Source organism: Lynx canadensis, chromosome F2 (genome assembly GCF_007474595.2).
Source record: "Lynx canadensis isolate LIC74 chromosome F2, mLynCan4.pri.v2, whole genome shotgun sequence".
Taxonomy (NCBI): Eukaryota; Metazoa; Chordata; class Mammalia; order Carnivora; family Felidae; genus Lynx; species Lynx canadensis.
Window position 1 is genome coordinate 45,117,481 of NC_044320.2, and position 23,881 is coordinate 45,141,361.

Sequence of the window (23,881 nt, forward strand, 5' to 3'; positions counted from 1 at the left end):
GAACAGAGTGGGTATGTTGAGTATAGGTTAGTAAAAGAAAACTGGATTGTTTGGATAGACCGAGGCAAGCATGATTTCGATTTTATTGGAGTTAAGAATTCTTCCCCTTTAGGGGCGCCTGGGTGGCTCAGTCGGTTAGGCATCTGACTTCAGCTCAGGTCATGATCTCACAGTCTGTGGGTTCGAGCCCCGCATCAGGCTCTGTGCTGACAGCTCGGAGCCTGGAGCCTGCTTCAGATTCTGTGTCTCCCTGTCTCTCTAACCCTCCCCCATTCATGCTCTGTCTCTCTCTGTCTCAAAAATAAATAAACATTTAAAAAAAAAAAAAAAAAGAATTCTTCCCCTTCACAATGTAGGCCCATGTGTGTTTGCGCTCCCAAACCAGGATAAGGTGGCTAGCTTTAAAAACATAAATACAAGAGTAAGGACATTTTTGATAGTTTCTGCTTTACTTCTATTGCTTATATGCTCAAACCCTTCATAATACCATTGGCCCTGATTCAGTGACTGATGCTCTTTCCAGCGGAACTCCCCCCTCCATATACAGCCATCGCCAGTCCTGATGCCACTGGTATTCCAGTAATTAACTGCCGCGTGTGCCAGTCTCTCATCAACTTGGATGGCAAGCTTCACCAGCATGTGGTTAAGTGCACAGTTTGCAATGAAGCTACGGTAAGTGGGGGTTTCCATTAATAAAGCATAAATTATTGTCTGACATCTTCTGTCTAAAAGAAGTACTCCACTAATGTTACTTAAAGGTAGATGTGCACTGGATAGAGATACAACCATATTTTCTCATCCTTTTTTTCTTCTCGCTACTCCTCTTTTATCATACAAGGATGTGCCCAGGTATTTAAGGTTGATTCCATTATGAAAATTTCATGGTGAATTTAAGCATAATGCCATCTGGCTCTTTGCTTTCTAACATGAGACTGACCCTCTACAGATGTTTACAATTGTCCTCAGTGTCCATCCACGTCACAACTAAATCCATTTTGATTTTCACAAAAATGAGGATATACACACACACACACACACACACACACACACACACACACCAAGGTTCACTTCACATGTGGACTTTGTACTTACTATGTGGAAAATTATTTAAATTTGCTCTATGTCTATAGGATGTTTGTATGGTTTTTCTGGGTTTAAGATTATGCATGTAGTATCGATATCTGTGCCAAAGTGTTTATAAATAGCTTGATATTTTATTCTACTTGCTTGATAGTAATTTAGTGAAACGTTCAAAAAACTTGAAGGGTGTATTGTTTTTTTTTTTTTAAATGAACCTTGAGAAAGGCAACTAAATTTTAAGTACAATTTTGAAACTTTCACGTAATGAACTGACAAAGTGTATACTGGTTAGATTAAATAGATTCCTACTTTCATGGTTAGGCTTTATTTTTAAAATTTCAATCTTTGTTGGGATGAGCACTGGGTGTTGTATGGAATCCAATTTGACAATAAGTTATACTAAAAAATAAAATTTCAATCTCTCTCAAAGTTTGCAATTAAATATTAATTTAATTGTTGGTACTTGCATATTTTTCCTTTTTAGAAAAGTCTGAAAAAAGTCAGCCAGAGATTACCGTGTCTCTGTAAACCATAAAACACGCACACTGGGCATTATGTGTTTTATAGAAAAGTCATAAAATAAAACCTTAAGGCTTGAAGCAATATGTTTCATTATAAATATATATTTTCATAAGGGACATCATTTGGGGATAAACTTTATTGTGTAAATAGAGGTGATACCTACAAAACCTGCTATTTCCTTTTTAAGTTAAACACCCACTAGCAAACTTAGCATCAGCCTCATTCGTGCTGCTTTTAGAGTTAGCAACCAAATTAAGCGTTGTTAGGCATAGATGGCAATTAAAAAAAATACCAGTACCTTAAAGGTTTCTTTGGATTCGATGTTCCTGTTGATTTTTTTCTCCTATGCCACCACTGACACAAACTTTTGTTCTTTAATGAGTAGAAAAAAAGTTTTAGAGCTTTATATTTACCCTTGGAAGTAAACAGAGCAGACTATGGGTTTCGTCAACAGCCTCAGTCTGGCTACTTAGAAGTGAGGAGTTCATGATACCAGAACAGTAGGATTTGGGTACAAATAAACTACTTCTGGACATAAGGAAAATCGTGCTGACATTTTTGTATCATTATTGCTCCTGTTAAGTAATGTAAATAATGGTCAGTATCCTGGAGAAAATGAGTAGTATCTAATTAGATTGCCTTGTGTGGAGTCAGTCATACTACAGGGGAGGAAAAGGAGGGGAAAATGTGTGTGAGGAGTGCTTTAAGAGATGACTTCCCAATGTTGGCAATGTAACTTGATCTTAAATTTATGAATGAAGAGGTATTAGGCAGCCAGCAGCTTCTCTGGAGAAATTCTAGGTTAAAAAGAACAGACAAACGGACCAGAGTCCAACAGAGCCACTCCTTCTATTCACTGTCACTATCCCCTGCTCAGTTTCACTGTGGTTCATTCTCCTCATGTCACCTAAAACAGGGTATCAGTGTGTCTGTTCTCCTGGGCAGCCACCTCTGATAGGAACCTGATATTCCTGAGGAGATTCAAAAAATGAAACAACAAAACAAAACAAAACAAAACCAGGCTAACATAAGTCCTTCTTTCGGTGGCTAGAATTGGGAAAGGAAGTAGAAAGTGGGAGGAGAGAAAATATGGACAAATTTTAACACGACTTAGAGAATACAGAATTTAAAGCTAAGGGAGAAGCAATTTCTAGGGCAAGGTAATGGAAAAGTTGAGAAGTCCTGGAGGAAGAGCGGAACTAATTGGCTGAATGATTGATTAAGGAGTCTGAGATCTGGAGGCTGACGGACTAGAGGGACTGGGGTTTGAATCCTAGCTCTGCCACTTGAGAGCTATCTATCCTTGGGATTTATCTTTTCCACACTGTGGTTTCCTCATGTAGAGTGGTAAAATAATAATACCTACCTAATAGGGTTGCTCTTGGGATTACAGGGGCAAAGTGCCCAGCACTGCATCTGGCACATACAAGTTCATTTTGCTAAGTAAGAATTCTAAAACTTATGCATCAGGACAGTGTCACCCCCGTGTCCCAGCAGATCAGACATGACAAGCCATGAGCTGGCACTAAGGACTAGTGCTTAAAATTGTCTAATTCAGTTGCCTTGTTTTGTAAACGAGGGAACTGGGGTCTACAGGTAAGGTGGGAATAAAATATAAAAAAAGCTGGTAGGGGCCTTTGGGTGGCTCAGTCAGTTAAGTGGCCAACTTCAGCTCAGGTCATGATCTTGCGGTCCTTGAGTTCGAGCCCTGCATTGGGTTCTGTGCTGTCGTGACAGCTCAGAGCCTGGAACCTGCTTCAGATCTCCCTCTCTCTGTGTCTCCCCCTCTCTCTGCTCCTCCTTTGTTCATGCTCTATCTCTCTCTCTCAAAAAATAAACATTAAAAAAATTTTAAGAAAAACTTGTCATTTGCCAAGTACACGTTTATTTAATGGTAGAATTTGGATGTATAGATAAATTAACCCAAGTTCTGGTTTTCTTGATATTTACATTTTTTTAATGTTTATTTATTATTGAGAAACAGAGAGAGACAGAACATGAGCATGGGGAGGGGCAGAGACAAGGGGAGACACAGAATCGGAAGCAGGCTCCAGGTTCTGAGCTGTCAGCGCAGAGCCTGATGTGGGGCTCGAACTCACAAACCATGAGATTATGACCTGAGCTGAATTTGGATGCTTAACTGACTGAACCACCCAGGCACCCCTGGTTTTCTTGATATTTTAGATTGAATAGTAACACATTCTGGATGTTTATAACTTTGGGATATTTAGATTTTCAGATTTTATCTGTAATATAGCTTAATAAATTATTGATGACTTATTGTTAATTTTTATATATTTCTAACAAGGTTGTTTCCTTAAATTTTTAAATCTTTTTTTGAAATATGTCACAGATTTGAAATTATGTTACAAAAATAATAGTACATATTATGTACAGAGAATTCCCACACATTCTGTACCCACATTCCCCAAATGTGTTAATATTTTGTCACATTCACTTTCTTTAAATAAATAATCTTTTCTTTCTTTCTTCCTATCTTTCTTTCTTTTTTTTTAAGAACCTTTTAAGGTAATTGCAGACATGGGGCTTTTCTATCCCTAAACATTAAAAAAAATTTTTTTTAATGTTTATTTATTTTTGAGAGAGAGAGGGAGAGGGAGAGAGACAGAGCGTGAACAGGAGAGGAGCAGAGAGATAGGGAGACACAAAATCAGAAGCAGGCTCCAGGCTCCGAGCTGTCAGCACAGAGCCTGACGCGGGGCTTGAACTTACAAACTGCAAGATCATGACCTGAGCTGAAGTTGGATGCTTAGCTGACTGAGCCACCCAGAGGCCCCTCTACTCCTAAATATTTTAGTGTGAATTTCCTTAAAAAAAAAAAAAAAGGACAGTCACTTATACAATCATAGTACAGTTATCAAATGTAGGAAATTAACATTAACACAATGCTGTTATCTGATCTTTTGACCTAACTCATATTTGCTCAATGGTTCCATTAGAAAACAAACAAACAAACAAACAAAAAACATGGTCCAGGAGTGAATCCAGAATTGCATGCATATTTGATGTCATGTCTCTTTAATTTCCCTTAATCTGAAATGTAGTCTTTCTTTGTCTTGTACTGCCTTGATATTTTCAAAAAGTACAGGCAAGATGTTTTGTAGAATGTTCCTCAGTTTGGGTTTGTCTGGTATTCCCTCATGACTGGATTCAGGTTGTACATTTTTGGCAGGCAGGCCCAGGAGAGTGATGTTCTAGTCCTTCCATTGCTTTATAGGTTATTTACTTTAACAGGCCTGAGTCCTAGTGTTGAAAGGATTGTTTTCTTTGGTGTTTATTCTTGCTTTTACATTTACTGTAAAGTTAAAAAGACGTTAGCATTAAGAGTTATTGCAGGTTGTTTGTTTTTAAGCTAAAAGATGTAATAAAATGATCACTTCTTATATTCCAGGCAGTCAAGTTCAAATTTATCATACACTCCTCTTTGCCCACTATTCTTAATGAGCTCACTCTTCCCAGACAGGTGCAAGAAACTAGTGAATGTTTGTACCTGGTGGGACAGATAGATGACTTTGTCTTGTCCTAAAACTTTAAAGGGAAAACAATTTTTGTTGTGCACTTAAATTTTCTTCTCATATTGAAAGGGCAGTGCAAGCAAACTTTGAAATACGCCCTTCACAATTAAATTTCTGCAGCCCCCAGACTTCATAGAGTGCTTGCCAACATCTGAGCTATTTAAAACCACTTATGATGCACTTTTCCTTAACCTGTACTTTGATAGCACTATGGGGAGCCTACGTTTTTAAGGAATCATTTCCTTTTTATACATAAACAAGCTTTGGCAATCTGTCCTTTGGTTAATTTGCTGTGTTTGCATTTTCTTCCCTTATCTAGCCAATCAAAAACCCCCCAACAGGGAAGAAATATGTTAGATGCCCTTGTAATTGTCTCCTCATTTGTAAGGACACATCTCGGCGAATAGGATGTCCGAGACCTAACTGGTAAGAGATAAACATTCATTCATTCATTCGTTCGTTCATTCAACTAGTATTTATTAAAGGCTTATTATGTGCCAGGCTTTGTTCTAGAGTCTTTGTCCTCAAAGTAATTACAGGAGTTAGATTATTATTTTCCCTTTGTTAAAGGAATGATATGATTAGTTTGAAATTAATGGTCACAAGTATTTATAAGATATAATATTCTTGAATGAGCAATGAAAGATTTCTTGATGTTATGTCAGTACTTAATGCAGTGTAATAAATTAGTGACTCATGAAACTTATTTAAAAGTAACCACTTATCCTCATTGTTATGTATATAGTGAAGTTATTAGGAACACTTGTAATAAGGATATTTATGAGATCTCTAGTTGCAACCTGTATTCACACTGGTATTATATGAGTGAGTAGAATAAACCCATTCTGTAATGCATGCAGTCAGATGTTTAAATAGTTGTAATAAAGGTGTTTCTAAGAACACTATTTGTAAGCCATTTCAGACCCCTGTTACATCAGTGAAGGGAGGTGTCACCCAACTGTAATGTATATATGAGTGATTAAGATCAACTCAAATAAAGATGTTCCAAAGGGAAAAAAATAAATAAAAGTAACCGCCTAGTTTACCTTTGATGAAATTCATCTTAATCTGGAAGTGTTTTAGTCATCATTGTGTAGCTTACCATGTGCTATACTGGTCTTTGCTGAACATACTCTAGGCAGTAAATTCTGGAGCTATTTGCCCATATCAAATGCCATTATAGATGTGCCCAGATCGGAGTCTGTCAAGACTTTACCTGTGTTTTTTCTGTGATTTCTGGCTCTTTGACCTTTCTATGAAACATTTGCAACCCCATCTGATGGCAGGCAAGGGAAGAGAAAGAAGCCTTCTTATCTTCCTTTTTGTCCAACTGTGATTAAATAGACATCAAGGAATACCAACCTACTCAGAGAAGTTTGGTTGTGACTCAGCACTTTGGTACCTTCATGGCACGCAACGTATTTATTGATGTGGAATATTTTAACTTTTGTAGTTTTCTACAAAATTCAACTTGTGTTCCTAGATAGGGAATGATAAAAACTATTTTCTGATTTGGACTTATAAGAACTTGAAGAAGGCAGTGAAATGGTTCCCAAGGTCATTGATTAGGAACCAACACTGTAATATATGGTTTCCATCAAAAATATTAAAAACTCTCATTTTTTTTTTTTTGCTTTTGAAGTATTGCTTATTGCTACTTTCTGTGAATTTAGCTTCGAAGCCTGACAGTTTATTTATTTTCAATGCTATATTCCATGTTTTTGGTCATGTATTACAGGTTTTGCCCTCAGTCCATTTGTGGGATAATGACGTTGTTTCATTTCTCTCTCCACAGTAGACGCATAATTAACCTTGGCCCAGTAATGCTTATTTCTGAAGAACAACCAGCTCAACCTGCATTGCCAGTCCAACCAGAAGGTACAAGGGTCGTGTGTGGGCATTGTGGAAACACATTCCTGGTAAGTAACCGGACATTTGTCACAGTGACATCAATCTGTACATGTAGGTCACGATCACATAGATTTGACCACCGCTCATGGTCTTGTAGTTTTATCCAAGTGCACTTAATCAGAAGATTTGTGGTTTCTAGATTCAAGAAAAATTCTTATTATAATTTATCAAAATTTTTTCTGCTTTTTAAAAAATTAAACTTGGAGTAAAGGGAGTTAACCCTGGTGTCCATAATTAGATAAACTACTGGGGAAAAAATAAGAAGTTATAAGTAGTTATAGGAATTCTTGTTCAACTAACTTTTAACTCTAACCCTAAGTTTGATTTTTTAATACATTTTTTTCAATGTTTATTTACTTTTGAGAGAGAGAGAGACTGAGTGGGGGAAGGGCAGAGAGAGAGGGAGACACAGAACCTGAAGCAGGTTCCAGGCTCCGAGCTGTCAGCACAGAACTTGACACAGGACTTGAACCCACAAACTGTGAGATCATGACCTGAGTCGAAGTCGGACGCTTAACCGACTGAGCCACCCAGGCACCCCTAAGTTTGATTTTTAAAAGTTAAGTTCATAATGCCTTGCCCTGTCAGGAAGGTTTTCTTTTATTATTCAGCCCTCATAGGAGACAAAAAAATTTTCTTTAGAACCTAAGTATTAATGAAAACTTCCAGAGTGTAAGCAGGGCTGAGTTCACAGTGGTCTTCCACTGCAGGATAATCTAAGGGACGAACAGGTTTAAGCAAGTGTAGATGATTTGCATTTTTTTCCTTCTAATTTTTATTTTTAGTAGAGTAATTCATGTGCATAATTTCAATGTTAAATGGGATTGTAAAGCTTATAAGGAAAATAGTGATCATCCCCAAATACCATCCTCCAAATACTTCCCGCATTTCCAGCTGCTGTGCTGGTATTATGTACATGTGTTTAAATTGTTTGTTTACCCTTTTTTCTTTTTGGTTTTAGATATTACCTATTACCCTGTACAATGCAGGTTGAGGATTTAGCACTCATAACATCCCTTCCCCCACTCATAGTCCTTTTCTCGATTCCATGCTCCAGGTAGAGTTTTAATATTTTTTTCAATTAATGCTTAATGTTTATTTTTTTTATGATTAGGTAAATTGTGTTCACAGCTTAGCCAAGTAATATATTATATTTTGGCACTGTATGACTTTTCAGATTTTTTTTGGATTTGTTAATAATTGTGTATCCTCCTTTTGGGGCACCTGGCTGGCTCATTTGGTAGAGCATCTGACTCTTGATCTCAGAGTCATGAGTTTGAGCTCCACACTGGGTATAGAGATTACTTAAAAAAAAAAAAAAAAAAAAAGAATAATTGTCTCTCCTTTTGAATTTAATTTTCTTTTTTTTTTTTTTTAATTTTTTTTCAACGTTTTTTTATTTATTTTTGGGACAGAGAGAGACAGAGCATGAACGGGGGAGGGGCAGAGAAAGAGGGAGACACAGAATCGGAAACAGGCTCCAAGCTCTGAGCCATCAGCCCAGAGCCCGACGCGGGGCTCGAACTCACGGACCGCGAGGTCGTGACCTGGCTGAAATCGGACGCTTAACCGACTGCGCCACCCAGGCGCCCCTTGAATTTAATTTTCTATTACAAATCATTACTTATTCCCATATTATTTTATAGAACTATAAAATTCCTATCAATATAGTCAGACACATCAGGGAATCTATTATTGAGGCTTCTTGCTACACAGCTCCCATTGTGGGATTTCCCTTCATTATTATCCTAGGAATTCCTTTTTTCTTTTCCTGTATTGGATCTCATGCCTTCCTTACAGCTCTTGGTTTACTCCTTCATTTTGGTGAACTACATCCCCTCTTAGCTTTCTGAGAAAATATGCAAGGAAATAAATTTGAGACCTTCTACTTCTTAAACAGTTTTTAATCTAATCTCACATGTACTTTATAGTTTGTCCAGATGTAGAATTGTAGGTTGCTAATTGTTTCCTCTCAAAAATTTAAAAGGCTTTGCTCCACTATTAATGAAAAGTTCAACTACTGCCCTAATTCCATGTCCTTTCTTCTTTTTCTCTTTATTTGCCTCTTTCTTCTTTCATTTTCTCCAGTGCTCTGAAATTGCATTGGAATATGTCTTAGGATGGAAAAAGAAGATGTGATACAGATACATACATACATACATACATACATACACACTGGAATATTACGCAGCCTTTAGAAAGGATGAGATCTTACCATTTGTGACAACATGAGTGGACCTAGAGGGTATTATGCTAAGTGAAATAAGTCAGACTTAGAAAGACAAATACCATATAATTCCACTTATATGTGGAATCTAATGAACAAACAAAAAGTGGAGATCCATAAATATAAATATAGAGAACATACTGATGGTTGCCAGTGTAAGGGAGTGAGTGTTTGAAGGATAGTGGGAGGTACAGGCTTCCAGTTACGGAATGAATAAGTCATGGAATAAAAGGACCAGCATAGGGAACGCAGCCAATGATATTGTAATAGTGTTGTATAATGACAGATGGTAGTTACACCTGTGGTGAGCATACCATAATATAAAGACTAGTTGAATCACTGTGTTGTTCACTCGAGAGACGTAACACTGTGTGTCAACTATACTCAAGTTAAAAAACATTTATAAAAAGAATGTGTCTTAGGGAGGATATGTTTGAATTCATTGTCTGGGTACTCAGTGGGCCCTCTTATGGTCTAGACTATTTTCTTTTCTTTGTTCCCACTTTCTAGAACTCTTTAGATCACCTGAATTATTGACTCTTTTTTCTTTTTCTTACATTTTCTTTGAAGGTTTGGCTTTTTCTTTTACTTCCTGATTATATCTTCCAAACTTAATTCAAAATTTTAATTTCAGATTTTCTAACTTAATTTTTTTTTTTTTTAATTTTTTTTTTCAACGTTTATTTATTTTTGGGACAGAGAGAGACAGCATGAACGGGGGAGGGGCAGAGAGAGAGGGAGACACAGAATCGGAAACAGGCTCCAGGCTCTGAGCCATCAGCCCAGAGCCTGACGCGGGGCTCGAACTCCCGGACCGCGAGATCGTGACCTGGCTGAAGTCGGACACTTAACCGACTGCGCCACCCAGGCGCCCCTCTAACTTAATTTTTAATCTCAAAGACTTTTCCTGTCTTCTCTGGTTAGTTTTTCCTTTTTCTAAAGAGCATTCTCTTCTCTATGGCATCTTTCTGAAACTATTAGTTCTATTTTTTTGTGAAGTATTTTTCTTCTTTATGCCTTGTCTCTGTTTTCTCCCCACCTTTTCTTTTTTTTGTGGTAGAGATTTTACAGAAAAGTTCATTTATATTTGAGGGTCAGTCACTGATTGGAACCTCTATTCATGCAGCAGAGTTAAGATCTTTCTCCTTTCCTTCCTTCCTTCCTTCCTTCCCTCCTTCTTTCCTTCCTTCCCTCCTTCTTTCCTTCCTTCCCTCCTTCCCTCCTTCCCTCCTTCCTCCTTCTTCTGCATCTTCCTCTTCTTTTTCTTCTCCCTCTCCCACTTTTTTGAAGAACCGTCAACTCTTAGTATCAAGAAGTCTTCTTGGAGGGCAAGTTTCTCTGGGGAAAAATCCTGCAGTTTCTTGTGAGTGATATGCCTGGGAGGCAGCATTTAGGAGTTAAAAGGTAATGAGATCAAGGTCTCATCCACTGTTCAAACCGTAGACTTTAACTTGATTCCTTTCTTTTATTCTTGCCTTCTGCTATGGCAGGTGTTTCTCAGTTCACAAGCTCTCTTGTCCAGTTTCTCTTCAGAATAAATCACTCTTTTCTTGCATGTACCGGGAAGAGAGGGGTTTCCAGTTTTGTGGAGGGTAGGGAAGCATTTACAGGGGATACTGCTAGGAGCCCCACCTCGGAAAACACGTGGTAGCCCCAATACCTGAAACAGCTTGCTTTCCTTTGGCATATCTCTCTGCAGACAGGCAAGTTTCAGCACCCTTTTCACTAAGCCAGCTCCAGGCTCCATGAGCGTTCCGTTGTTCAGAGATTTGGGGCCATCTCTCCTCGTTACCCTTATGGTATTATACTTTTTAAAATTCATTTACCCCTATTTCAGTCAAGTTTAGGAAAAGAAATGGAAATGCATGCATCTATCTGATTTAATTCATTTAATCAGAATTTCTAGGATACTTCTGATCTTGTAAGGAGAAGATAAATCTTCTTCCTTATACTTTATTCATTAAATCGGTGACTAAGTTGCTTAATTAGAAGATATAGCTGGTGGGAGTAGTTAAAAAATTTCTTTTTGAAAATTACTACATAGGATAATACACTCTGTAGGTATTGATAGATATCGAGTGATTTGACTAAGTTAAATACATATTAAATATATTTATTATTTTCTTTCTTACATGTGAACAAATTATATTTTGAAATACCATTTAAAGATCTTCAAAACAGATTTCTTTTCAACTTGTTCAGTCAATTCCCCTCCATAATTAGCTTACATTTGCATTTGCTCAGCTAAATTTTATTTTCTAAATCCTTGCCACGGATAATCTTTAGAGCCACATTGTCAGTGAGCTGATTTCATTTGTTCAAATATAATTACTGAGTGCGCGCCAGGCACTGGACTGCATAATGAAGGAACAGGAAGACACATTCCTTGCCCTCATGCAGTTTTATAATCTAATTGGAGAAGAAAGACAATTAAAACAAGAATTATATGAAATATGTTTAGGGTGTTTAGGCTAGAGTAGGAAATAACGGAGGGTTCTTCGCGTACCCACAGAAGTACCCAGCCTAGAGGGAGCGAGTGACATTCTGCTCAGAGTAATGAAAGCTTCAGTAGAGCTTTATAATTAATTCTGTATGTAGGGATGCTATGTATAAAATGGAACATGGATTGCATGGAGGGACAGGCTGAAGAAGGGCAAGACTAGATGTTTGACTTTTATTATTCAAAAAAAGTGATGATGATGGTTGGGGAATGGCGTAAAGATTTTGAGAGAGAATTAACGTGCTGATAATAGAGTAGATAAGGGAATGAGGAAAAAAGGAAATCAAAGACAACTCTTAGAAAGGTCATATTTAATTTTTTGAAATCACCTGGTATGAATCCGAGAGAGTGATCCAAATTGAGAGGTTAAAACACATGTATGTGACATGATTTTTAATACTTTAAAAAGTACTTTATGCATTTAGATATTTTCACACGAGAAGAAAACTACTAAAGTAATGAACAATTCAGAGACAAACTTCTAAAACTAGCTCTTTTTTATTTAATATTTAGTGTAGGCAAGTGAATCATATTAGCATATTAACACAGTGAATATGATTAAAAACCTTAATTCTTTAGCAGGAAAGGGTGTTTTGGATTAATATGTGATATTTAAAGATGATTTAAAAATTCCTAGAAAACAACTTTTTGGTGATGAGAGTACACAGTACATACCTAATGGGGTGGCTCTTACTTTTGAGAGTTTCAGATTAGTGAGAGCTACTCAGTGTTGTAAAAAATAAATAAACTGCTTAGGGCGCCTGGGTGGCTCAGTCGGTTGGGCGTCCGACTTCAGCTTAGGTCATGGTCTCACGGTTCATGGGTTCGAGCCCCACCTCAGGCTCCATGCTGACAGCTCAGAGCCTGGAGCCTGCTTCGGATTCTGTGTCTCTCTCTCTGTCCTTCCCCTGTTCGCGTGCTCTGTCTCTCTCTCAAAAATAAATAAACATTAAAAAAAATTTTAAATAAATAAACTGCAAATATCTTAATTCTGACTCAAGAACTTTGCCTTATCCTTATTATTATGCTGACCACAAATAGTCTTATGTCCTTTGTCATATGTCCTTTGTCCTTCAAGCTTTTAACTATTAGGATTCATTTACTTTTTCTCTACTTTGTTTCAGCTTGGCTTACAAGGCTTAGAAACAATTGAGATAAGTTACAAAGTTCAATAGCATTGAAAAGGAAATATGAAAATTTCGGGACAATGAAAACAAAGGGAAGAAAAAATATGATAAATCATACATAAGGATATAAATATGTACAATATTTACTCCTGTACAGTTGTTAAAATTGGTCTGAATTTTCGCTTTGAGACCTCTAGAGTCGATGAAGAGAGGAAAACATACTCTATTACAAGATATTCATGATTTTTTTAAAAAAGATCACATAGGAGAAGGTTTATTGGAATACTGTCAACTGAAAGAGAATTATTTCCATGGATTAAGCTAAAAGAACAATATAATGGACTATGTCCTCAACAACCTTCTGTTTATCATAACATCTTTTAATATCTCAGTGTTACAATGCTAAAGTTAAATTTACTATGAATCCACACTATTCCCACTATTTATTTCACAGCCTGGCTGGAACCATGGACGATGTTTAGAAAAGCTAGATTTGTATTTTCCAAACTGTATTCAATAGAACATTCATTTTGCAGGATAATAACAGGTGTTATGTGAATAAAGAGTTCCATGGTCATTGGGAATTACTAGGATAAAAAAAAACTAAACAAATATTTTTTTATAGGTGTGTTTTTTTTAAGTTTATTTATTTATTTTGAGGCGGGGAGGGATAGAGGGAAGGAGAGAGAGAGAGAGAGAGAGAGAGAGGGAATTCCAAGCAGACTCCTCACTGTCAGCACTGAGCTGGAGGTGGGGCTCGAACTCAGGAACCATGAGATCATGACCTGAGCTGAAATCAAGAGTCAGATGCCTAACCAACTTAGCTACCGGATGCCCCTACGGGTATATTCTTTAGCACTCTTACCAGGCATCATTGTCAATATCCAGGAGGGAGTTTTAATTTATAAATATTTTCTAAGCTTCAAATCATTTTGAGGGCATCATCTAGTCAGAGTACTGTTTGGAGGAACGTTGCTTGGAAAATAATTTTCCAGAAGAATAAAGGGAATACATAGCATTTAGCTAGCCCCGCATGAAAATAAAAGAAGTTTCTTAAGACACTGAACAGTGGAGTTTAATTTTGCATTTCCACGGGGCAGGTGTTCTCTGTTGCTGATGAAAGGTAGGTCAAGATGCTTTGTCAACCAGTATCTGACTGTGGGCTGACATGCCTCAATAAAAACTAACACAGTCTACAATATGTGCCTGAGTCATACATGATGGTTCAACTTCGCTCTGATGTAGTACCTTCAGTCAGGGTAAGATTTTCCTTATTTGGATATAGGACATACAGTTTGGTGCTGTAGCGGAGAGTAACAATAGTTTTAATTTGCGTCCTTCAAAGTAATGACACCGGTTGTCTAGTGTATCCAATAAAAAATAAAATCCAATAAGGTATTGTCAAATGATTCATTTTTAGCAGTGTAACTTTCTTGTGAGCCTTCTAACGTTGATTAAAAATATATCTTGAGGAAACTGAGTTTACCTATTACATAAATCGTTAGAAATAAGCCAAATATTGGAAGACCTTTGCTAAAAATGATTAGAGTTTTAGAGAAGTTGCCTTTAATTTTTCTGATGGAAGAAAGATAATTTGTTTTTTTTCCCCCTATTGAAGTTCTGGCAATACAATTCTAAGAGTGCAGAGGCTGCATTTGAGATAAAAGAACAGTAGTAAGTCAACTTCCTTTCAAAAGCACAAGTATTTGCATTCCCTTGAATAGGTTATGACAAAATCATTTCTAATAATAGATGATTTTCTGTTCTTAGTTTGCTGCATTTAAGTGAGTACTTGGAGATAACAAAACCCGATGTGTTAGGTTGCTGGCTGTATAATTTACTAATTACATAATGAAGTCTTACTTGTTTATCAGTTATAATTAAATTTACCATGCATAATCTGTGCTAAAATGAAGAACACTATAAAATGATAATACTGGACTAAATCACCTCCTTAGGTTGGTCATCTAAAATTCTAGAATTTCTATGCCCACACGTTAGCCTTCAGGCTTGGATTTTGAGTTCCTCTTCGCTCAAGGGTTTCATAATTGCCTCCTTGGCTGCTTTGGTTCTTTTAACTAGGAAAAACTTAAATTTGTTATTTATAAATAAAATTTGAAATGACGTTACAAGTTCAGTAGCTGTCCTAAAACTAATTATAAAAACATAAAAAAGCACTAATAAGATTTCTAGATTCTTCACTGCTCAATATTCTGTACAACTCTAGCAATCTTTGTTTATTAGCACATTAATTCTGGCATTTTTTACTTAGAATAAGTTTTGTGGGGAGCACTTGCATGGCTCAGTTCGTTAAGTGACTGACTCTTGGTTTCGGCTCAGGTCATGATCTCACTGTCTGTGAGATCAAGCCCCACACTGGGCTCTGCACCGTCAGAGATCTGCTCCCCCCACCCCCCACTTGCACATGTGCGTGCTTTCTCTCTCTCAACCCCCCTCTCAAAATAAATAATTTTTTTTTAAAAAGTATAAGTTTTGCAGTAAGTTAACTTGTTACAAAATAAGTATGAAAGAAAGATTCACTGTTGCTTGCAAAAAAAATGTAGCCTTGGTGTGGCATTCCCAGATGTTGAAAAATAATGATTTTGAGAAGGGAATGAACATTCATGTAGTTTCATCTCTAGTTTGTTTATGTTGGGACTGTATGTCCCTACCATGACTGAGAGATAATTTCAAGGTTAACTAACTTTCTTTGAGGTTTGAAATAAAAATGAAGAAAGAGACTAGGAAAACCCAGATATATTTGATCTTTTTTAAAAGTTAATATTTTTTAAGTTTTGCATTTTATTTATTTTTTTTAATGCTTATTTTGAGAGAGAGGGAGAGAGGGAGGGAGGGAGGGAGAGAGAGAGAGAACGAGTGGGGGCGGGGCAGAGAGGGAGACACAGAATCCAAAGCAGGCTCCAGGCTCTGAGCTGTTAGCACAGAGCCCAACATGGGGCTCAAACTCACCAACTAGGGAGATCATGACCTGAGCCGAAGTTGGACGCTCATCCGAATGAGCCACCCAGGTGCCCCAAAACTCAAGAATTTTTTAAAAATTAAAAAAACATCATGCATCAAAGACTTTTCTGAAAGTTATCTTCTATTGTGTGGAAAACATTTGGCTATATATAATTTATTGAAACCCTACTATACCTAGAATTGGAAAGTTATGAAAAGAGATAGGAGTGATTTGGAATCCTAAACAAAAATTAATTTTAATAAAAGATTAAGTTGTTTTGATGATAAAACTGAAGTACTTAAAGGAATTCTCCTAAAACTATAAAGGAAATAGACTTTGTAAGAAGGTATATAGAAAAGCAAGCAAAATGGAAGTTGAGAAAGGCATTTTTTTTTTATTTTTTATTTTTCGAGAGAGTGTCATCAGGGAGGGGCAGAGAGAGAGGGAGACACAGCATCTGAAGCAGGCTCTAGGCTCCAGCCAGTCGTCAGCACAGAGCCTAATGCAGGGCTCGAACCCACAAACCGTGAGACTTCGACTCATGACCTGAGTTGAAGTTGGATATTTAACTAATTGACTGAGCCACCCAGGTACCCCAAGGCATTTTTAAATATACATTTTGTAGTTAAGATTTACTTTAAACTTATATTGCACATTCTTTCAAAGACTTTCACCCGCTACCAGGAAACCATTTCAAGGATCTCAATAACAAGAAAGATAGCCCATTCTATTGCCTACATTTACAAGGGAAAAAAATTGGTGCTGTAGAAAGACTGTATTTGTTACTTTGAATATGCACGGACAGAACCGAGAGCAGCCGCCTGACTTAAGTTCTCCCTCTATCTCCTTTGTTTAGTTTACTTACTTTGTGGGTTTCCCACATAAATAGATTATAAATAGCTGCATTCTAGTAATGAATTTAAATATTCACATATTTTGAAGGTTAGTCTTCAAGATTTAAAGGCAAAACATCTTTGAAGGTCCCTAAAATATGTTTTTATTCCTTGGGAGTGAACTGAGATATAAGGCTGAAAGAAATCATTCTAATTACAGCATTACATTCAGTTTTCATTGTGAAGCCAACCTAGATTGCGTCAAAGCCTTGGGCAAGTCATGGGAACTGTCGCAAAGGAGAGTCCCAAACTTTATTTTAAGGGACGGAAGAAGTGTTGGAGGGGGAAAGTGCCTATACCCCCAGAGAAGGGGGTTGCTTTTGCTGTGATCCCTGGTAACATTTGAACTAAGAGAAGCATCTTATCAGATTGGATAGTTTTCAGTTGTTTTTCTTTTCAATCTTTTCTTTTTATTTACAGTGGATGGAACTGAGGTTCAACACTCTGGCAAAATGCCCACACTGCAAAAAAATGTAAGTTTCTCTACCATTGGAAATGCTACTGGGCAGTTCTCGAGAACAGTTTAAAGAGTTCAGAATTCTCACTTCGGTAGATTTTGATTTGCAGACATGCCGTGGGACAAATGCATGTTTAATATATTTATGCTTTTCAAAACTAAAAAAAGACATCTTTAAATTGATTAATATATTCTATTTTGAAATGAAAACGATTGGGCTTGATTATCACTCTCCAAAGGGAAATCAATTTCTAAGAAAGAAATTATTAAAATTGCCAGTAACCTGGTGAGGATTTGCGAATATCCTGAGAGGTTATGATCTGTTGCAAATATTCTAAAATTTGTATTTAAAATATGGCTGTAATCTAGGAGAAACACCAAATGTTTGGGGGTTTATAATTAGGTAGTTGTTAGCTTTTTTTCATTTCCTATCTACTGAGATTATTCTCTGATAGCAGATTTTATATAATTATTTATCTGTCTTAACTATTCAGTCTATTTTCTCTATTCCTAAATAGTGTACCTAAGGAAATTAACAAAACGTAATATAAAAATGGGAAAAAAGTAGAAGATAGTTTGATCAAAGACATTTTATGGCAGCTGTGTTGGAGGTCCCCAAATCACCCCAAGATTCTGTGATTTTCTAGGAGTACTATTAGGAGTTAGTATATATTTGTACTCATAGTTATGATTTATTATACAAAGAAAATCAATAAAAGAAAAGGCACATGGGACAACGTCTGAAGGAAACCACATGTAAGTTTCCAAGAGTCCTCTCCTAGGTGAGTCACACAGAAAGGGCTTAATGCCTCCAGCAGGGAATTGTTACAACACAAATGAAATATTATCTACCGGAGAAGCTCATTAGAGATTCAGTGTCCAAGGTTTTTATTGGAGCTGACCACACAGGCACCTATTACATGGCACATACCAAATTTCCAAACTCTCAGAAGGAAAGCATTCAGTATTCAGCATAAACCATATTGTTTGCACAAACAATTTAGGCACGGTAAGCCATTCTTATCAGTTAGGGAATTGTGGGAACATTTTAGAAATTTAGGTTCACAGATGCTAGCCAAGGGTCCCATCTTGAAAGCAGACCTTTCAAAGGAGAGCTATCTCAGGCTTGCTATACATTGACTCTTCCTGCACAGTATTTATTTTGATAACAAAATTTTAATTTGAAAATTATTGTTGTCCACTTATGTGTGTGAATTGTAACTTAAGCTAAGGAAATGAAACTGCAGTGTTTTGACAGGTCAGATTTTTTTTTATAAAAAAATTTTTTTTAATGTTTATTTTTTTGAGAGTGAGAGAGACAGAGTGCAAGCAGAGGAGAGGCAGAATCTGAAACAGGCTCCAGGCTCTGAGCTGTCAGCACAGATCCTGACGCGGGGCTCGAACTCACAAACCGTGAGGTCATGACCTGAGCTGAAGTCAGATGCTTAACTGACTTAGCCACCCAGGCACCCCGACAGGTCAACTTTTAACATTGAAAATATGGGTTCATAGTTTAATTGGTGTGGTCCCTAGTTTGATATAAAAACCGTATCTATTTTGAGGAAATCCTAAGAATGATTTCTAGGAGAAAAGAATTGAAGTGTCTGAATAGAATGTATGTAATAAAATCTATTTATTTCTGCTAGATCTAATTCCAACTCAATATAGCCCCATAAGAATAACTTTTTACAGCATATTTCTAGCTTCAAAGGAACAGATACTTCCTTTTTTATTTGTGAAATTAATCAACTGAATTCTTAACTTTGTTGAATCCAGTAGAAGTCTGTATGCGGAGAGGCAAAGTGGATAAACCCAATAAGCACACAGAAAAATATATACTTTAGAGGCACTCCCCACACATGTACGTGAATATGTATGTGAATGATCCAGATTTCTTTTTTTTTTTAATGTTTATTTATTTATTTATTTTTTTTTTAAATTTTTTTTTTCAACGTTTATTTATTTTTGGGACAGAGAGAGACAGAGCATGAATGGGGGAGGGGCAGAGAGAGAGGGAGACACAGAACCGGAAACAGGCTCCAGGCTCCGAGCCATCAGCCCAGAGCCCGACGCGGGGCTCGAACTCACAGACCGGACCGCGAGATCGTGACCTGGCTGAAGTCGGACGCTTAACCGACTGCGCCACCCAGGCGCCCCTGTTTATTTATTTTTGAGAGAGAGAGAGAGTGAGTGGGGGAGGGACAGAGAGTGGGAGACACAGAAACCAAAACAGGCTCCAGGCTCCAAGCTGTCAGCCCGGAGCCCAATATGGGGCTTGAACTCACAAACCATGAGATCATGACCTGAGCCAAAGTCGGACGCTTAACCGACTGAGCTGCCCAGGCGCCCCTGAATGATCCAGATTTCTGAGTGTTATTTCTGTTTTCACAAAAAGGAAAATATTAAATTGCAAACTGTCTTCACCAAGATCACTAAAAATTCTGTGGAAAATAAAAAGCAGAAACTTTTTGTGATTAGCAGATTGTATGCTAAGCACAGTGATGGTTACTTTATATACAGAGATACCCGAACTGTAATCCTTTCAGCAATCCTGGAATGCAGGAATTATTATCCTCATTTTACAGATGAGGAACTGTTAGAGAGGTTAAGGATTTTGCTCAAATGACTTGGGTAATTATTTTAGAACAGTGGCAATATTTTGCTGATAATAAAGAAGTATTGAATGTCTAGATAGTCTATGATTGGTTAAAATATCACAAGACAGTGTATTAATGTTAAGAAGAATTTATATCAATTACTTAAGGAACAACTTGCATAGACATTTCACATGGAATAAGTCTGCTTAAATATCATTCTTAAAGGAACATTTATGGAATTGGGATCACATGCTAACCATGGGAGGACTCAGGACATCCGTTACTTGTTTGAGTAAAGATACTGCTGTCACATGAACACTCATGGCTTCTTGTCTACATTTTCTTTTCCCTTGGAATGTTTTTCTTCGTAACAAAATGATGAGACATCTGTTGCGATACGATTCTAAGGAATATTGTTTCTTTAAACACAAATATAAAATACCCTAAAACTATTTTTAAGTTCTAGGAGTTACTAAATCATCACTAGGAAACCATCACAGAACATGTGCTGGAAAGCTTCCCCCAGGGGCCTCCAGAGACCAAGGAGCGTTTTTTCATGTCACTGTTTCTTACTCATGCAGTGAGTGGGGCTGTTGTAGCCGAAGGTGAGGTTGCTCTTTCAGGTGGGCGGCTTGTGGCCACTGCAGGGCAGGAGCTGTAGTCCTAGCCCTCTGAGAGTCCTACTCGTACCCTATCATTATAACCGTCCTCAGGCTGGTAGAGACGGCCGGTTAATCCACGGTGATTATCACTGAATATCATTTCTCTGTCTCAGTGATGTACTCCTTTGTGGATCACCTCCTGACGTTTTAAATAGTGGTGGACTCTTCCTCTCTTTCATTTTGCTGTTTAGTGCTTGCTTTTATAATTCTCCGTGAATTCAGTAAACAGTCCTGCACCAGGTACTGGGCACTTGAAATAAAAGATACAACCTTGCCTTCGGGGAACTTATTCTTGTGGGTATAGGGAAGAGAATAGGCAACTAGAGTAAAGTTTTTTAAGTGCTTTGGAAGAGATACACCCTGCCTTTTCTGTTCTCAGGAGCCCTCCCCCCAGATTGGAGGGAAAGGGAACTTAAGACTTCCAGGAGGGGGGTATATGAAGTAAGTCATTCAAGATGAGTGGGAATGATGTGAAAGAGACTGCAGGATGCTTCCTTGTAGAAGGAGCTACCTGTGCAGAGGCACAGTGGAGTCAAAGTGTAGACGTGGTATTAAGGAAATGGAATAAATAGGATTGAATGTGAAGGTATAAGAGAGAGATTGCGCTGAAGGATGGCTTTATATCTGAGGGGCTATAGAACCACTCACTAAGACAGGGAATCTAGCATCTAGAAGAACTAGGTCTGGAAGAAAGATGCTACATTCATTTTGAACATATTAGATACAAAGACAGTCTAGGTTTGCCAGATTGGCTAAGTCTTCATCCCTTGAACTTCAGAGCCATCCACTTTTCAAACTACTGATCCTGGATCAATATGGCCATGACTTCTCCCTTCCTTTACCAAGATAACTGACAGCTGAAAGAATTCTGTGTTGGTTATCTTTTTACAAAAGTATAGCTTTACACTTCAACAAAACCCTGGCTTAATACTCCGGTTGGAAGTGTCCCTCATTAACTCCCTCTTCCGTTCTCCAAAATAATGATCTCCAGATATTTACTGTTCCTCTTAGGCTCCCATCCCTCACGCTACTACTCTCGCAGGCTCAGCAGATGAGTCGCCTTCTGCCTCCGATTTGATCGAACCTATCTGTGAACTCCCTCGTCTTTGCGCTGCCTGCCTGTACGCTGTGTGCCCTTCACTTCCTCTTCACACAGGGAGGGGGTCTCTTCCTCTCCGTGCTTTTCCCTTTCCTTAATCACGGCACCCATTCGCTCTGGAGTGAAGTGCAGTTAGCCATCATCCCCACTAGGCCACTGAATTGTTCTGATAAAATTCACATCGCCGTTGCAAATTCTAATAGGTCTGTTCTGTCCCCATCCTGTTTGTTTTCTCTGTAGTGAGTATTAGGTTCTTGTTGATCATCTTCTTTTTTTCCTTACAATTTGTTCTTTGCGTGAAGTCCAGGTACCACTTTTTCCTGGTTTCCTCCCATTTCTGAACACATTGCTTTGCTCTCTCCTTTGTTGATTTCACTTTCTCTTCCAAGTTGTTAAATATTGCTCTTCTCGCGGGTTGCAACTTGACTACACTGTATCCTGGTTTTCTCATAGTTTCTTCTGCCATTTGTATACCATGAAATCGCAACCAAAATGCCACTGAATCACCCCAGATCTCTCTTTGGAGCTTCGGATATAGATATACAATCTGTATTCGCTATTTTCCCTGTAGTTATTTCAACCTGGGTGTCCACAGGCATCTCAAATGGTCATATGCAACTTCCTTACCCCACTCTACTAAGTTTCCTTGTATGTTGGTGAGTATATTATACTAATGGATGTTATCCCGTCTGCCCAGCTGACCACGCCAGAAATCCGAATGTATCTTTACTCTCCATATCCAAATGGAAGCAATTCTGTTCCCTGTCAATTCTGTCTCTTGACATTTCAATTCTCTTCTCTTATTCTCACTATTCTTGCTTGAGTTCACGCATTTAAGGTCCCTCTCCAGGACTGTGATCATAGCTTTGTAATTTATCTCTTGGCCTTCAGTCTCGCTGTTCTCTATCCATCTATTAGAGAATGACCCCAGATACAAATGTGATTTTAAACTCTTTGTCTTCACATGTTTTCGTAGCTCCGAAATTCATGGTCATGGCATACAGTTGTGCAAGTTGTATACTTCACAACGAGGTGCTGTTTTCATTGTTATCCTAGGTTTGTCTATATACGTGGCATATAAACTATCCTGAGGAAGGATATATTCTACTTATCGACATAAATGCACCGTATGGATTATTATAGGATAGGCCCATTGCCTAAAATCCAAAATCAAACTCCAATTTTCTTAGCAAGGTTTAGGTATTTGCCCCCAGGTGTAGGTATTTGCCTGACTTCCCTAGTGTTATCTTTATTATGCACCTTTACACACGACCCACTATGGGCCAACTTCAACAAATTCTTCTACTTCTATAAATATACAATAGAGTTTCTTGCTTCGTCCCTAATCCTCATCCTGCTAGGCCTGGGATGACCTGGCTAGTCCCTTTCTCATTATTATAAATCTGGAAAATCCCTACCTAACTTTACATATTAGCTCATACAGCCCTTGCTTCCACTGCTCTCCTCTCCTGCTCTCCTACAGAAACCTTCTCCAGAAGAAAGGTTATTCCGCTGCTTGTTTTTTGAACAAAATTCTTACTTTATTCATACCTGAACAATGCCACTGTTACCTGCTAAAATGACTTACTTACTTTCTCATCTATCCACATCTTATCCTATCCTTAAGCCTCACCTAATAAAACCTTCCCTGGTGACTTCCTCTGAAAATTGTGCTGTAAATAACATTGCTTGGCATCGCCTTCATTTTCTACATGTTCTTTATACTGCTCGTGGCCCATAAGGGGAATATTGTGAAGGGGAAGGTTAATAATTTGAAGAGTGGATAGTTACATGTTTGGGAAGTATTGCATGATCTTTTCCTTTTGGGAGATTCAGTCTCCATATTTTGCATATTAGAGTCTCTTGACTTTCACATTCAGTAAAATGAAAGACTAGTTAATAATTATACCAAACATCCTTTTAAAGGCATAGCTCAGTTCCTATGAAAATTAAGAAAATACCTAGGGACCAGCAATAAAGAGGAAATGGCAATCAGGATTGTCATTTCGAATATCCTGAGAGTATTTGCCAATAATAGGGGTCCACAGCCTTGGGTTTCCATGTTCAGATGAAGAACAAGAGAAAGGCCTTGGCCTTGCAGAAAGTGGAGAATTGGAATACCATCTTTTGTCCCCAGAGAAAGTCCTTCATGGTCCATGAAAAGAGTAGTCAGGAAAAAAATCCACCAGGAAAGGAATATTACAAAGTACAGGTTTTAGAAGAACAATGACTTTGAGCCTTATATTTTACTCTTTTATATGGTCTAGGAAAACCCAGTCCCAGAAATCAACTTAAAGTGGTTTAGGGT

The 23,881-nt window shown here is 37.7% G+C and overlaps 1 protein-coding gene across 1 annotated transcript in view; it reads left to right on the forward strand.

Annotated features, from left to right (window-relative positions):
* PIP4P2 (phosphatidylinositol-4,5-bisphosphate 4-phosphatase 2) overlaps positions 1 to 23,881 on the forward strand; it is a 54,183-nt gene that overhangs the window by 19,696 nt on the left and 10,606 nt on the right. The window contains exons 2-5 of the mRNA XM_030304327.1: positions 524 to 672; positions 5,458 to 5,564; positions 6,934 to 7,057; positions 17,179 to 17,231. Of these exons, the coding sequence (XP_030160187.1) occupies positions 524 to 672; positions 5,458 to 5,564; positions 6,934 to 7,057; positions 17,179 to 17,231 (433 nt within the window). The remainder of the gene's footprint in view (positions 1 to 523; positions 673 to 5,457; positions 5,565 to 6,933; positions 7,058 to 17,178; positions 17,232 to 23,881) is intronic.